The sequence below is a fragment of the Cyprinus carpio genome, chromosome A5 (assembly GCF_018340385.1).
Source record: "Cyprinus carpio isolate SPL01 chromosome A5, ASM1834038v1, whole genome shotgun sequence".
In the NCBI taxonomy this organism is placed as follows: Eukaryota; Metazoa; Chordata; class Actinopteri; order Cypriniformes; family Cyprinidae; genus Cyprinus; species Cyprinus carpio.
The window spans coordinates 36,586,961-36,601,037 of NC_056576.1; the positions used below are offsets into that span (position 1 = coordinate 36,586,961).

The window sequence follows — 14,077 nt, forward strand, 5'->3', positions numbered from 1 at the left end:
TATCTTTTAGAAATATGTTTTAAATTCATACTGAATGCATTTATGACTGTAAAGCATGTCTGTGTGTGTCAAAATCGTGATTAAAATCGAAATCGCAAAATTGATCAAAGAAATCGCGATAGGTTTTTTTTTTTTGTCCATATCGCACAGCCCTAGTTATAAAGCAGCAGTCTACAGAAGCCATGGAATAAAAGAATAATAATAATAAAAATGAAAGCTTATATTTCAAAATTCTGATTTTTTCTCGCAGAATTGTGAGATAAAATTGGTAAATGTTACAGGTTTAAATAGTAGGCTATTTCATGCTGTAAGTGTAGGGCTAATACAATATGACCCCTATGTACCACAAATGTGAATATTATATAGACTTATTGCTTAAATCAAATTTATTCTTTAAAAGTAGGGTAATAATAGCAGGTTTAATCCATAGTCTGTCCGTTTAAACGTCTGCGTTTAGCTTCAAATGGGGTCTTTGATGACAGTATTCTATAAAAATGATTTGCATTCCGATTCTAACATCCAAAGGGACGTTTAACAGTTTTATCTAATAAATTAACAACTACAGTGTTTTAACAACTTCTTCATTTCTGAGAAATACTATCATGGCCGTGGGAAGTAGGGGTGCTGCATGTGCTGCAGCACCCCCGTTGGAAAATGCAGACATTACTGCACTCTCTGACAGATGCAAAAAAATAAATACATAAACGTATTAAAACATTTTTTAAATCCTCCTGTGTGTTATTAACCTAAGAAGTTTATGCATGAGGAGGTTTTGAGCACAACTAAATAATTATTGACCCTTTCGCACGTACGTACGATCACACCGGTGTGATCAGTCTAGGCTGGTCCCAGTGCATGACGTGATCAACTGCTAAATTCAAATGTGCTTTCACGAGTTGGCTGGCGCTGAGCCAGAGAGAGGCGCGTTCAGAGCATAGGTTCAGAGCTGTCATATATCAACACTTTTCAGTGTTTTCAACCACATAATGTTTATTTTAGGTTTCAGACATATAAGTACTAAAAAAAACAATACATTTAGAGTTTGTAAAATACACACTGATGTCAAAGGAAGAGGCAATAATAATCCTTTCCATTATAATTAGACACGTTGGTTTATTCATATCAGATACACATGTGTAAGTAACTTTAAAGTTTACTCTATTCTTCTCCCAGTTCACCAGCCACTTACTTTTATGTATTTCGGGAGAAGTGGGTGAATTCACGTGTTGTAAATCCAACAGATCCGATTCTCTGAACTGCGTCTGCGGCACAAACTAAGATGCCGTCGCGCATACAGCTCAACTAACGCGATCGTTATAAAGGTGTTTTAAAACACTTCCACTCGCATATATTTGACAATCGGAATATCAGATATTTCATGCAATATCTAACAAATTTGTGAATATTTTGAATAAAAAGGAAAAATGACATAAAAGCAGATCATCATTCATTCAGCTCTGTTGTTGTTGCGGTGTGTCACGTGACAAGCAATGACGCGTCACCAATTGTGTCTGTGTTTACCTATATCAGTGGCCTCATCCGAGCGATCATTCTCCAACTTGCGCCGATTAAAAACATGGTTACGGTCCACCATGACACAGAAGAGACTCACACACTTGTCCCTGATGAATGTCCACACAGACATTTTGAATGCTTTGGACATCCATTCCCTCATGAGAGACTTTATCTACTCAGCTCCTGAGCGCCAAGCCACATTTGGAGTAATTTAACAGGAGCACCCTGCTCAAGGTTAAATGTTTGGTTTATTATGAGCTGCAGCTGAGCAGTTTAACATAACATACACATTAATTTCACACTGATAATTTTGCTGCAGAAATGTATTTGGTTATATTATTGTGTGCTGTGCAAATTGGGCTTTTGAAATGGTGAAAATGTGCCTGTATTTGGATATGTTCGTGTGCGCTGTCAGCCTGTGGACCGTTTTAATTATTCGTAGGCTATTTTTATGTTCTTATTAGCTGTGTTCTGTGAGTGTGTGTCTGCGCCCTGACAGAGCCATAAGTTTAAATAACGTAGGCTTATATGTGCTGTTAAAAATATTTGCTTTTGTGGATGTTCTTGTCCGCTGTGCGCGACAACCTTTTGGAGCTGTTTAACTATCTTGGCTATTTGTACGTGTCTGCTATGTGCAGCCGGAGTCTGGTTACAAGATTGATATAAATATGTTTAATTCTTATTAGTGTGTGTTTACTTTGTTATTAGACTTAGACATTATTAAGAGGTGTCCACCTGACACGCAAAAAATGCACCTCCCACTACAGCACCCCCAACTTAAAACCTCTTCCCACGGCCCTGAATACTATACTATATCATACAAGAGTTACAGAATCAAAAAGCTGCTATCTGAAAGGAGAAATGCATTGTCTTCTGACTACTGCCACCTGCTGGTGTGGAGAGTTATCATTCTCTCACACAGACGCAGGTTAGTCGTCGGCTGTAGTGAACAGCAGCTTTCTGGTCCAGATAGCTAGGTTGGTTTGGTCTGTCTGTGTCTTAACATTCACAGGGTAAAGTTATTCCTTAAATGACATCCTAATTCAGTCCATTACAACAGTCTGTGTCACATCCGTTCACACATTTTGAACACTGGAGCACTTCGTCGGATTGTGCCTGTTCTCACCTCTCTTGTCGTATCGAATCCGTTTTCCTGAGCTTCTCCTCCCATGTTTCATTCAGCTCTGCAATGATCTTCTCTGTTTCCTGTTAGAAACACAGTAAGACACTGCTAGACAGACATACTTACTTTCTCTGTTTATACTCTATTTTACATATAACCTTAATTAGTTAGAAACACTCTCAGCATTTGGATTTGCTGACATTGTGTTTAGTTGACATGCCTTTGAAAGTCATCTTATGGAAAGTTTGAAGTAAGCAAAACTTCTAAAATTACAACATCTTTATCTACTTTAAAGGGTTAGTTCACCAAAAAAGTCTTTCTTTCTTCTGCCGAACACAAACGAAGACCAAACAACTGACGGTAGCCAACGACTTCCATTGTGTTTTTTACCATACTATGGAAGTCAATGGCTGCCGTCAACTGTTTGGTTACCGACATTTTTCAAAACATCTTCTTTTGTGTTCAAAAGCTGAAAGAATTTCATACATGTTGAGTAAATATTGACAGAACTTTAATTTTTTGGTGAACTTTCCCTTTAATACTAAGGAGCTGTATTATGAAAGTAGGCTCTCCAACGCTGCTGTTCTGGTATTTGGCTGATGCTGGAAAGACTGAGAATGTGCCATCATGTACCTGGAGTCTCTCCACAGCCTCCTCTTTGCTGATGTGTGCAGTAGGACTGGTGGGCGTCATACCCTCCATCGGTGCATCAGAGGTAGACGGCACATATGCGAGCGAGGGCTGATGGAGCTCACCTGACGCTCCTCCCAAAGCTGTGCAGCCCGTTTCAGTCCCTGAGAGAGATGAGTGTGCAGTTATTGGTCACGAGTTTTATATAAAAATGTCCTGGCTCTTCCAAGCTTTATAATGGCAGTGAATGGGGCCCGAGATTTAGAAGTCCAATAAAGCTCATCCATCCATCAAAAAACTGCTCCACACGGCTCTGGGGGTGAATGAAGGCCTCCTGAAGCAAATTGATGTGTTTTTGTAAGATAAAAATCCATATTTTAAATTTTATAAACTGTAATCTCTAGCGTTCTAGTAATTTCTACGTTCATTCGGCGGATGACGTATGCGTAGCGCATGCACCGGTGAGAATATGCTAGTCTCGTGAGAACCAATGTTTGAAGTAAAGTTTCCTTACTTTAGCAAAGGAAAACCAGTCTACTCTTGGCTTATATCGAAATCCTCTGACATGTTTACAAATCTTCCTTTTGTACGTCTAATTTGTGACCAGTGCTCTTTCCGCTGCGCTTCCGTCACTTCTCAACGGAGCTTATGCTACTCCTACGTCATTCGCCGAAATGAACGCGTGTATGACTAGAGATAGAGACTACACTTTATAAAGTTTTAAATATAGATATTTTTCTTACACAAACACATTGATTCTCTTCAGGAGGCCTTTATTCGTCCCCCAGAGTTGTGTGAGGCACATTTTATTATGGATGGATGCACTTTATTGGACTTCTTTTGGACTGGAATTCATCATCGCAATTGATCACATTTTAACATAGATTCACATATAAATATTTAAATAAAAACTTTTTTTTGAAATTGGTACAATATTTCAGTTTTACATTTTTTTTTTTATTAAATAAATATAGTCTTGGTGAGCATAAATAATGTAGACCTCTTTAAAAAAAACAAAAAACTATTATTAAACTCAACAGACTTTTATGTATGCTTATTTAAATAATAATAAAAAAACCTATTAATAATAATTTTTTTTTTACAATTATAAATGGTGATTTATTATTTTAAGTAATGAGAATCACAGCTGAAAATGAATGAAAAATTATGTCTATGCAAATATCTCAAAGGCTATAAAAAGGCTTAAAATACTTTTTTCCCTTTGCTTTTTTGTGATGAATAGGTTATGTTTGAATATGTTTTCATGAAATCAACCGTGTCACTGCATGTTGATATCAGGCACACCAAAGATAGTCCATTTTGCTTTAAAGGAACGCAGTGAGTCTCCAAGACACATTACCCATGTTTATCCCCTATGTAGCGCGGTGCATTGTGACCTCCTGAGACGGCTGTTAATGACAGGTGTGAAGACATGTGGATGTTCACCTGAGGCAGTGATGAGGTTACTGAGCCCCTGAGACAGGAGGAGCTCTTTGAGTCTGTTGACCTCTTCCTTCAGCTCCCTGACGAGCCGTGCGTTCGGATCCTCGTTAATGACAGCGTTGCACTTTATCTGCTTGGCTCTGTCTGCATACCTGCAGCCACACACACAGTGCTGCTCAGACAGTGTGTACAGCACATACACACACCTCACATTTGTGTTCATAAGAAAGACCTATGGCTCCCTCGGGTGTGTTTTTACCTGAGAGTACTGAGTGTTTCTTCATAATTAATATCTGCAGGGCTCAGGGCAGCGATCATGGCCGTGCGCGAGTTTCCACCTTCAGACACAAACACTCAATTAAACTCTGCGAGAAGCAGAAACAACTGAAACAAAACCTAAAGGTCTATTCACACCAAAATGAAAAGGCACTGCTCTAACAAAAGTTAAAATTCGCTTATTACAGAAATAATAATAATAGCGACTAGTACAACATTCCTTTATGTAATTATTAAAGTGAAATATCAAATACATCAACAAATTAAAGCTTTGTAGTACTTCTCATTTAAGTAAACGATGTTTCAAGTTTTTCAAGCAATTATTCAAGGAAACTGTGAGCCAGTAATAGAGAAATAAGTGAAGAGCAGTAAGTGGATCTTTTTCTTCTTGATATTGCTGTTTGACTGATATTAATATCATAATAGAGCATGACAGGTCTATTAGACCTAATTTTTTGGGCACTTGCTCATACACTGAGGTGTCAGTAAGATTTTTTTAATGTTTTTGAAAGAAGTATCTTCTGCTCATAAAGGCTGCATTTATTTAATCAAAAACTGTAATATTGTGAAATAGTTTTACAGTTTAAAATAACTGTTTTCTGTGTGAATCTCTGTTAAACTGTAATTTATTTCTGTGATGTGCAGCTGTATTTTCAGCATCATTACTCCAGTCTTCAGTGTCACATGATCTTCAGAAATCATTCTAATATGATGATTTAATGCTCAAGAATCATTTTCTTTTATTATTATTATTATTATTATTATTAATTTTCTTTCCTGGATTCTTTAATAATTAGAAAGTTCAAAAGAACAGCATTTATTTGAAACAGAAATATTCTAAAATGTTATACACATCTTTACTGACATTTTTGATTCATTTAATGTCTTTGAGCTGAAGAAAAAAAAAAAATTCAAAAAAAAAAAAATACAAATAAAAAAAATCTTACTGACCCTGAATTTTAGAACAGTAAAGTATTCAAGACAAATCAGCTGTTTACATAAATAAGCATTTTAAAAATCCAGGCAACCCAAACTTCCAAACATCCAGTCTGTGATCAGGCCTTTGGAGAACAAGACATACCTAGGTTTTCTCTCAGTAGCCACGTGAGCACAGAATCCCTGTAGGGAATGAAATCAGAGCGTCTCTTCTTCGAGCCCTGCTGTGGAGGAGAAACACACTGTTACTCATGACAAAGAACTCCGCATTTGAGACAAAACACTGAAAGACCACTGAAGAGAAATGAGGTGAAGAACTGAACCGGAGCAGCAGTAAGAAACAAAGGAGAGATGGAAAAACGAATGAAAAGGAAAATAAGAAGTTCCTACCATGTCTGCCAGTGCTGAGATGACTTTACCCAGTGTTGTCAGAGATTTGTTAATATTGGCTCCCTCCTAAAAAAACAAAAAAAAAAAAAAAAAAAAAAAAAAACACAATGCTTTTGAACTTTCTATTAATGCTTGATAAGATTAATACAAACAACAGTAAGTTGTCATAATTCACTCCGCAAAATCCTTTTCATAGCTTTTCAATGTAATTCAAGTAACTGTCACAAAAATGATAAAAGTGTTTGACTCGTGTCCAATTTAAGCCATGATTCCCCCAGAAAACTTCCCTTCCACTCAATATATATATATATATATATATATATATATATATATATATATATATATATATATATATATATATATATATAAATTTACTGGTCAAATATATGGAAAAATTATGATTTTTATTGTTGTTGTTTTTTTTAAAAAGTCTTCTGCTCACAAAATCTGAAGTTATTTGATAATACATACAGAAAAACCATTAATATTCCAATTTATTATTACAATTTAAAGCAGCTGTTTTCTGTGTGAATCTCTGTTAAACTGTAATTTATTTCTGTGATGTGCAGCTGTATTTTCAGCATCATTACTGCAGTCTTCAGTGTCACATGATCTTCAGAAATCATGAAAATATGATGATTTGCTCCTTAAACATTTCTGATTATTATTAATGTTGAATGATACACTACTCATTCAAAAGTTTGGGGTCAGTAAGATTTTAAGTAAAATAATACTTTTATTGTGTAATGATGCTTAAATTGATCGAAAGTGACAGTAAAGGCATTTATAATGTTGCAAAATATTTCTATCTCCAATAAATACTGTTCTTTGCAACTTTTTATAAATCAAAATGATCCTGAAAATAAGTATTACGGTTTGCACAAAAAATATTTAAACATTTAACTGTTATAAACTGTTTCCAACATTATAAATAATAAGATTCATTATTAGTATTTGAGCACCAATAATAACAAAGTGAACACCAAATCAGAACATTAGAATGATTTCTGAAGGATCATGTAACTCTGACAGAAAAAAAGTTATTTTAGATTATAATATTCACAAATTTATTTTTATATTTCACAATATTACTGTTTTTACTGTTTTTGATTAAATAAATACATCCTTCAATATATCAATATATTATAATTGTCTTAAAGTGACAGCACTTTCTTAATGTTAATCAAACAACAATTACATTACTCACTGCTCTTGACTGAATAGCCTTTGTAACTTCAATAAGGATTCATCTTAAATTTATACAGTCAAATATGCAATGTGGTTTTACATTTGATTACTTTATTCAATTTCTGTACCTAAAAAATGTTACCAAAAAAAACCTTTTATTTGCACTGTTGTATTTATTTGTTCTGTTGCTGGTAATTAGATCATTTGTTCTTATCTTCTTTATTTTTATTTGCACATATAGTCCCTTTTCCCTAAACATAGCACATACGGAAACCGTGACTCTGAAACCACAATATGATTTTACATATACGGTCAAAAAAATAAAAAAATAAAAAAACAGTCACCTTACTAAATGTGATTACAATATAAAATAATGGTTTCTATTTTAATTTATTTCTGTGATGCAATGCTGAATTTCCATCAGCATCATTACTCCAGTATAAAGTGTCACAGGATCTTCAGAAATCATTCTAATGCTGAATTATTATTAGAATTATCAACAGTTGCGCTGCCAAATATTTTTGGGAAAACTGCGATACTTTTTTCAGGATTCTTTGATGAATAAAAAGCTAAAAAGAACAGCTTTTATTCAAAATATAAATCTCTTCTAACAATATAAATCTTTGCTATCACTTCTGAACAATTTAACACATCCTTGCTGAATAAAAGTTTTAATTGCTTTCAAAAAAAGAAAGAATAAAAATGTACTGACCCCAAACTTTTGAACTGTAGTGTATATTGTTAGAAAAGATTTCTATTTTAAATAAATCCTCTTCTTTTTAACTTTTTATTCATCAAAGAATCCTGAAAAAGCATCACAGGTTCCAGAAGAATCTGAAGCAGCAGAACAGTTTCAGCTCTGATAATAAATCATCATATTATTATGATTTCTGAAGATCATGTGACACTGAAGACTGGAGTAATGATGCTGAAAATACAGCTGCACATCACAGAAATAAATTAGATTTGAATGTATATTAAAATAGAAAAGTGTTATTTTACATCATAATAATATTTCACAATGTTAAATTTTTTCCTGTATTTTTGATCAAATAAATGCATCCTTGATGAGCAGAAGAACTCCTGTAAAAACATTAAAAATCCTTCTGATTCGATGGTGCATGTGATGATGAGAGTTTTTTTGTGTGTGTAAACTATTCCTTTCATTCAGAACTAATGTGGCATCAGACCGACCTTCAACCTCATGCCTCTGGCTCCGGATGAGTCTGCTCTCTCACTTCCTGCCAGATCAACCAGACTGATCTTGCTCACCTGAACAGACGACGAGAAACCAGACTGAGCACAGAACAGCAACAAACGAGGGTTTTAAAATGCCAGACGCTCACCTTCTCGGTGTCCAGACTGGTCATGTGATCATGTCGACGCTGAGTGAAGAGGATGGTGAAGACCGCATGCGAGCGACTGCTGGTCTCGTTCATGTTAGTAGCAGCAACCGTCCTTACAGTAACAGAAAACAAATCATATATTTAATCCAAGTTATATATTTCATATGATTATAATAATGTGTTATTATAGCAATGTGAGAAATCATGCTTGCGATACCTCGGCATTTTTGATTTGTTTCATTTGTTTGCCTTTAATTTGCATCTCATTTGCATGAACTCATTGAGCAAACAGAATAACATGCTTTTTTTTTTCAATTAAACGTTGAAATGAATAATACCTGGCTTTGTTGCCGGTGTCCATGAGATCTGCGATATCACTGTAGTTGGTCACTGCCATTTTGGAGAGGTCTTCTACATAAGGGCCCATTATTGGGTGCTCTCTGACCCTCAAGGACCCTCTGCTTTTTGGGTTCAGCAAGTCCCGAACCCGCTCACAGTAAATCTCCATATATGAAACCTAAAAAATAGACATCGAATTATATCAGATCTTTTATTGACTGTATAATACATAAGGAGACACTCATTTTATTCCAGAAATTGTTGAGAAAAAACAATTCTCGCAGTTCTTTTAAGACTGTAAATTCACTCAAGCATACCTCAACAGAGAAGGACAGGTCAGGGTCAGTGTTTTCTGCCGTCTGTCTGAACAAGTCCTCACACATCTATGGGAGATTAAAAAAGAAATGGTGAACAATGAGAGAGATGTCAAGTAAAGTCAAGTCAAGTTTATTTATATAGCCCTTTAAAACAACATAAATGCTGACCAAAGTGCTGCACAACATACCAAACAAAACATCCATTGTACAATACAATTTAAAGACTAATAATAAGATGTTAAAAGAAAGCAAAACAAAAAATAGGAATTAAGACCGGAAACATCATGCAATTTAAAACAATGTTTAAGACTAAAAAATAATAATATTAATTTAATAATTAATATCAAATTACACATATGCCTGAGAAAAAAAATAAGTTTTAAGAGAAGATTTAAATGCAAAAAGTGTAGGGAATTCCAGAGCTTAGGACCAAGAATTGAGAAAGCTCTGTCGCCTTTGGATTTAAGTCAAGATTTCGAGATGTGATCACTAACAGAGCTCAAATCAAGTACAGAATACACTAATAACTGCTTCAAGTAATTTCTATTAGTACCTCTGACAAACCACCCACTACTCTCTAATAAACGGACCAACTATGTTTTTTTGTTTATAACATTATTTTGTTTTTTATGAATGCATATCTTTAACACAATTGACCTGTTACTGTTGCTACGTTCGACAAGCCATGGCTTGACTAGTTATAGCACGAAATAAACATTAGTGAACATCAGAAGCTATCTTGTTTCGGCCAGTCGTCAATACACGCCTTTTTATAAGTTCAAGTTTGGCATCATGATTGGTCCGGTCGCCTGTCAATCAAACTCCAAGTAAAGGGTCAAATATCGTTTATCAATTATACACTATCAATTACGCTTGCACACAAGCCTCAAATACACTCACTGCATGACTCTCTGAAACACTTGAGTCTGATTGGTCAAAACAGGGCTTTCAGCAGTCTGATATTTTTACTAATGGAGTGCAACTGTCCCCGCCCACTAGCCTTGGCTCCTATTCATCTTTTCCCATGATGACTTTAATACAGTCTTTGTTTCATCAGAAACTCCTCCGTTAAACATGATTTAAAGTAAGATGAAACAATGCAGGCTGATGGATTCAACAAAAGCGTACGTCATCGATTAACAACCACAACAGGTCTGATTTTAAGGTTTAAGATTTATCATTAACAGTCCTCTATGGAGAAAACGAATGGGATAATTATTTATTTTTTTATCAACTGTTGACCGTCGTACATGGAAACCCATAAATCAGGCCGTTCATCTGCATAAATGATACTAATGCTACTTTTATACCTCTTGTATCACAGAGGACTTACAAACTTAACTCTTACATCTCAATTATCTACTATACTGAAAATTAAACATAAGGACCTAATATTACCGTAATACTGTCGTAGTGCCAGTTTGACTTAATTTTGAATGATTTTAATTTGTTTTCCCTGTAGTTCTGTTTTTTTTTTCTTCCTTCATAGTAAAATCTTACATAGCAACACATTAAACTTCAAATATATACTGACTCCATTGCTTTATTCATTTTACTTGTGGACAGAAAAAAAAAAAAAAAAGTTTTTATTCACGCTATCTGCATAAAATACCTGTGGTATGATGCCTTGCTGCCCCGGATCCTGTTTTCCCATCATTGTGTACGACTTTCCTGCACCAGTCTGTCCATAAGCAAAAATGCACACATTATAGCCCTCGAAAGCATGAAGCAGCATCTCCTCGCCAATGTCCTGATACACCTTCCCCTGAGATGCAAAGGATGGGTCTTCCTCCTGCAAACACACAGATGTCTGTGTTCAGATGAACGTCTGAGGAAGATGAATGCTAGTATTTGGTACATGATAACAAATCATACATAAAATTGTGTCTTGATTTTATGCACCCTTCTGTTGTCATTTACATGCAAGCATAAACATCTGAAGTTATTGTGTTTCTTGCCACAGTTGCCTTTGATGTACTCACTGGCAGAACAAGACGAATGAACTGTGGCATGATTTTTTCAATTATGTATTTGATGAAATGGGGACTTTATATACCTTACAGCGTGACTTTGTTACAGTATACCTTTCTGTAAAGCTGCTTTATTGATAGGTTCATACAGTTAAAAATATTGCGGCAGCTAGTCTTGCATCTTATCCCACCTGTTTATATTGCAAATGTTTTTTTTTTTTTTTTAATGTGATTCAATGACAGAAACTTACTGAGCTGTGTGACCAGTATGAATAGTCAAAAGTGAAGTTCTTGGGTGCATCCTTGGGTTGCTTGGGATTAATAATACCTGCAAAACATAGACAAAGTTCACACACAGTATTGGTGACAGTCATTTAATTAAACTGCATTTACATAAAAACAAGTACATTATAATTTACATGCAATCCCTGTCTTATAATAACATCACATTCATTTTAGTGAGCAAATTTGGGGAAAAGAATATACTACACTATTTTACTTTAATGTATTTTCATTCCCAAATTTGCTCATTAAAATAAAACTTAACACTATAAAATGTTATGCAAGTGTATATTAAATAAAGAGACATGAAACATGAAAACAGTGGAGTTCCTGGTAACCACTTTAGCCATGACTATATTCACAATAATGCACAATCTAGAGTGCCTTATTATCGAAATCCTTTAATCACTTTTGAATGCTCAGGTGTATATGTGCTAGACAGCACTATAAACACAATAAAGCTAGATCTAAATCTAGAGGATCACGTCTATCCTCTCTTTATATCATCATATCGCCCTGCCCTTGGCTCAACGGTAAAGCACTACAGACATGACTTACTGTAAAACTGCTTTGAAACAATGTGAACTGTGAATAGTGCTATACACAAAATAAATTTAAATGCTGTGTCTAGCATCCATACATTCAAAAGAAATGTGCATCTAATGATACAGCCTCCCTGTAAATATACACGCCTCCCTGAACAGACTAGTTACCTAATGGATCACAACACAGACTAGTCAATTCATAACACGTGAAGTTTTGCATACTGCAGAGGCATGCAGACGTCATAGCTGTGAATATACAGCATAATTTAGCACATCTGGAGTAGGGATGCATCGATTAGAGATTTTGTTGGTACGATTACTGTAATAATCATGGTTTCACAATTATTATGCATTTATTCATTTCACAACGTAACTTATGTATAAAATCACATGAACACTCTTTAGATTTTAAAGTGTTATTTATTGCTGCCTTTTGAAACAGAATTAACGCAGTAACCAAATAATGCATCACAAAATAATAATAAAGACAAACAAAAAATTATTTTATTCCCATTGGAATTTAAAAAAAAAGTTTAATTTTTGAAAATAACAATCGGAAATAGAGCGAAAAAGTATTTAGTGTTTTCAGTTTGTGCATTCTTTTGGACCTGAGGTAGAGAACTTTTAAACATGGTGAAAAAAAATCTTGTCCGTTTTTTACTTCTAAATAATACCGTAACAGGGATCATAAATAATAATGCTAATGAAGTATTATTATTAATATAAAACAAATAGGCTATTAACTTTATTCCCCAGGGGAAACTATCATTGTAATCATCTGTCATACATACACATTCATTTTAATAATTAATCTGATTTAACATGTGGCTTGAGAAAAGGATGTCTATAGTTTGGTTTGTGAGATTGGATCGCGCTGCGCACACAGAAACATTCAGGAGCACAGAAACTTGTTGTCCACGCTGCCCCACGACATTTATTAATAAAATATCTCAGAAACTGGATCGCTACATTATATTCATCAGCAGTGAGGGGGTAAAATCTCTGTTTGAAGTGATTAAAATCCCAGCTTTGTTTGTAGAGAGACGTGCAGACGCAGGTTATTCACACACGCAACTGTCATCTCTCTCTCTTTAGGATTTTACGAGCCTTTACGATTAATTAACCGTGACCTTTTAAAGCGTGGTTAATCGCTGCATCCCTAATCTGCAATGTTGCACCGACCAATCAGCATTAAAGACCAGAACTATTTGTATTTTATTTACATTTACAAGTAAACAGTCCTTGCTTCTTAAAAGTGTGTGAGTGTATGAGAAGTGAATGAGAATGCAAGCTTTTCTTATGTCATAGTATTTCCCAAGTCATGTCAACACACAGTCCCATCCCAGCTCGGCAAACACTGCAGGGCCACAGCTCTTCCCCTACATACACATTTCTTTCAGCAGCTTCAGAACGACCTTTGACACGATACCCTCGCCAGACCCTGCCCACAATGACAACTCAGTGAGGTTCTCCCTCAGGATTTATGTCTTGTTTTCCAGTGCAAATGTCTAAAGACTCTTAAGAAGTCTTTGAGACTTGAGATAAGAATTCTTGTTTTATGAGAAATTGATCCAAATTAAGTGAGTATTTAAGCATTTATTTACTTATTGTTTGTAATGCATGCAACATTTAATGCCATGACTTCATGAATTTAAGACTTTCTGCTCCAATTTAAGATCTTATGAATGCCTTAATTTGTGGAAGGGCAAATTAGGAGTTTTTAAGACCCGCAGAAACCCTTAAATATGTTTTTGATGTGGCCATAACATTGTTTTCT

At 35.0% G+C, this 14,077-nt stretch overlaps 1 protein-coding gene across 1 annotated transcript in view; it reads right to left on the reverse strand.

The window, feature by feature from the left end:
- LOC109088989 (kinesin-like protein KIF1C) overlaps positions 1 to 14,077 on the reverse strand; it is a 55,022-nt gene that overhangs the window by 16,463 nt on the left and 24,482 nt on the right. Inside the window, exons 4-15 of the mRNA XM_042757113.1 lie at positions 11,725 to 11,801; positions 11,116 to 11,295; positions 9,504 to 9,569; positions 9,186 to 9,364; positions 8,848 to 8,959; positions 8,696 to 8,773; positions 6,314 to 6,379; positions 6,069 to 6,147; positions 4,971 to 5,049; positions 4,715 to 4,863; positions 3,272 to 3,432; positions 2,642 to 2,721 (exon numbers count right to left, since the gene is read on the reverse strand). Coding sequence (XP_042613047.1) covers positions 2,642 to 2,721; positions 3,272 to 3,432; positions 4,715 to 4,863; positions 4,971 to 5,049; positions 6,069 to 6,147; positions 6,314 to 6,379; positions 8,696 to 8,773; positions 8,848 to 8,959; positions 9,186 to 9,364; positions 9,504 to 9,569; positions 11,116 to 11,295; positions 11,725 to 11,801 — 1,306 coding nt within the window. The remainder of the gene's footprint in view (positions 1 to 2,641; positions 2,722 to 3,271; positions 3,433 to 4,714; positions 4,864 to 4,970; positions 5,050 to 6,068; positions 6,148 to 6,313; positions 6,380 to 8,695; positions 8,774 to 8,847; positions 8,960 to 9,185; positions 9,365 to 9,503; positions 9,570 to 11,115; positions 11,296 to 11,724; positions 11,802 to 14,077) is intronic.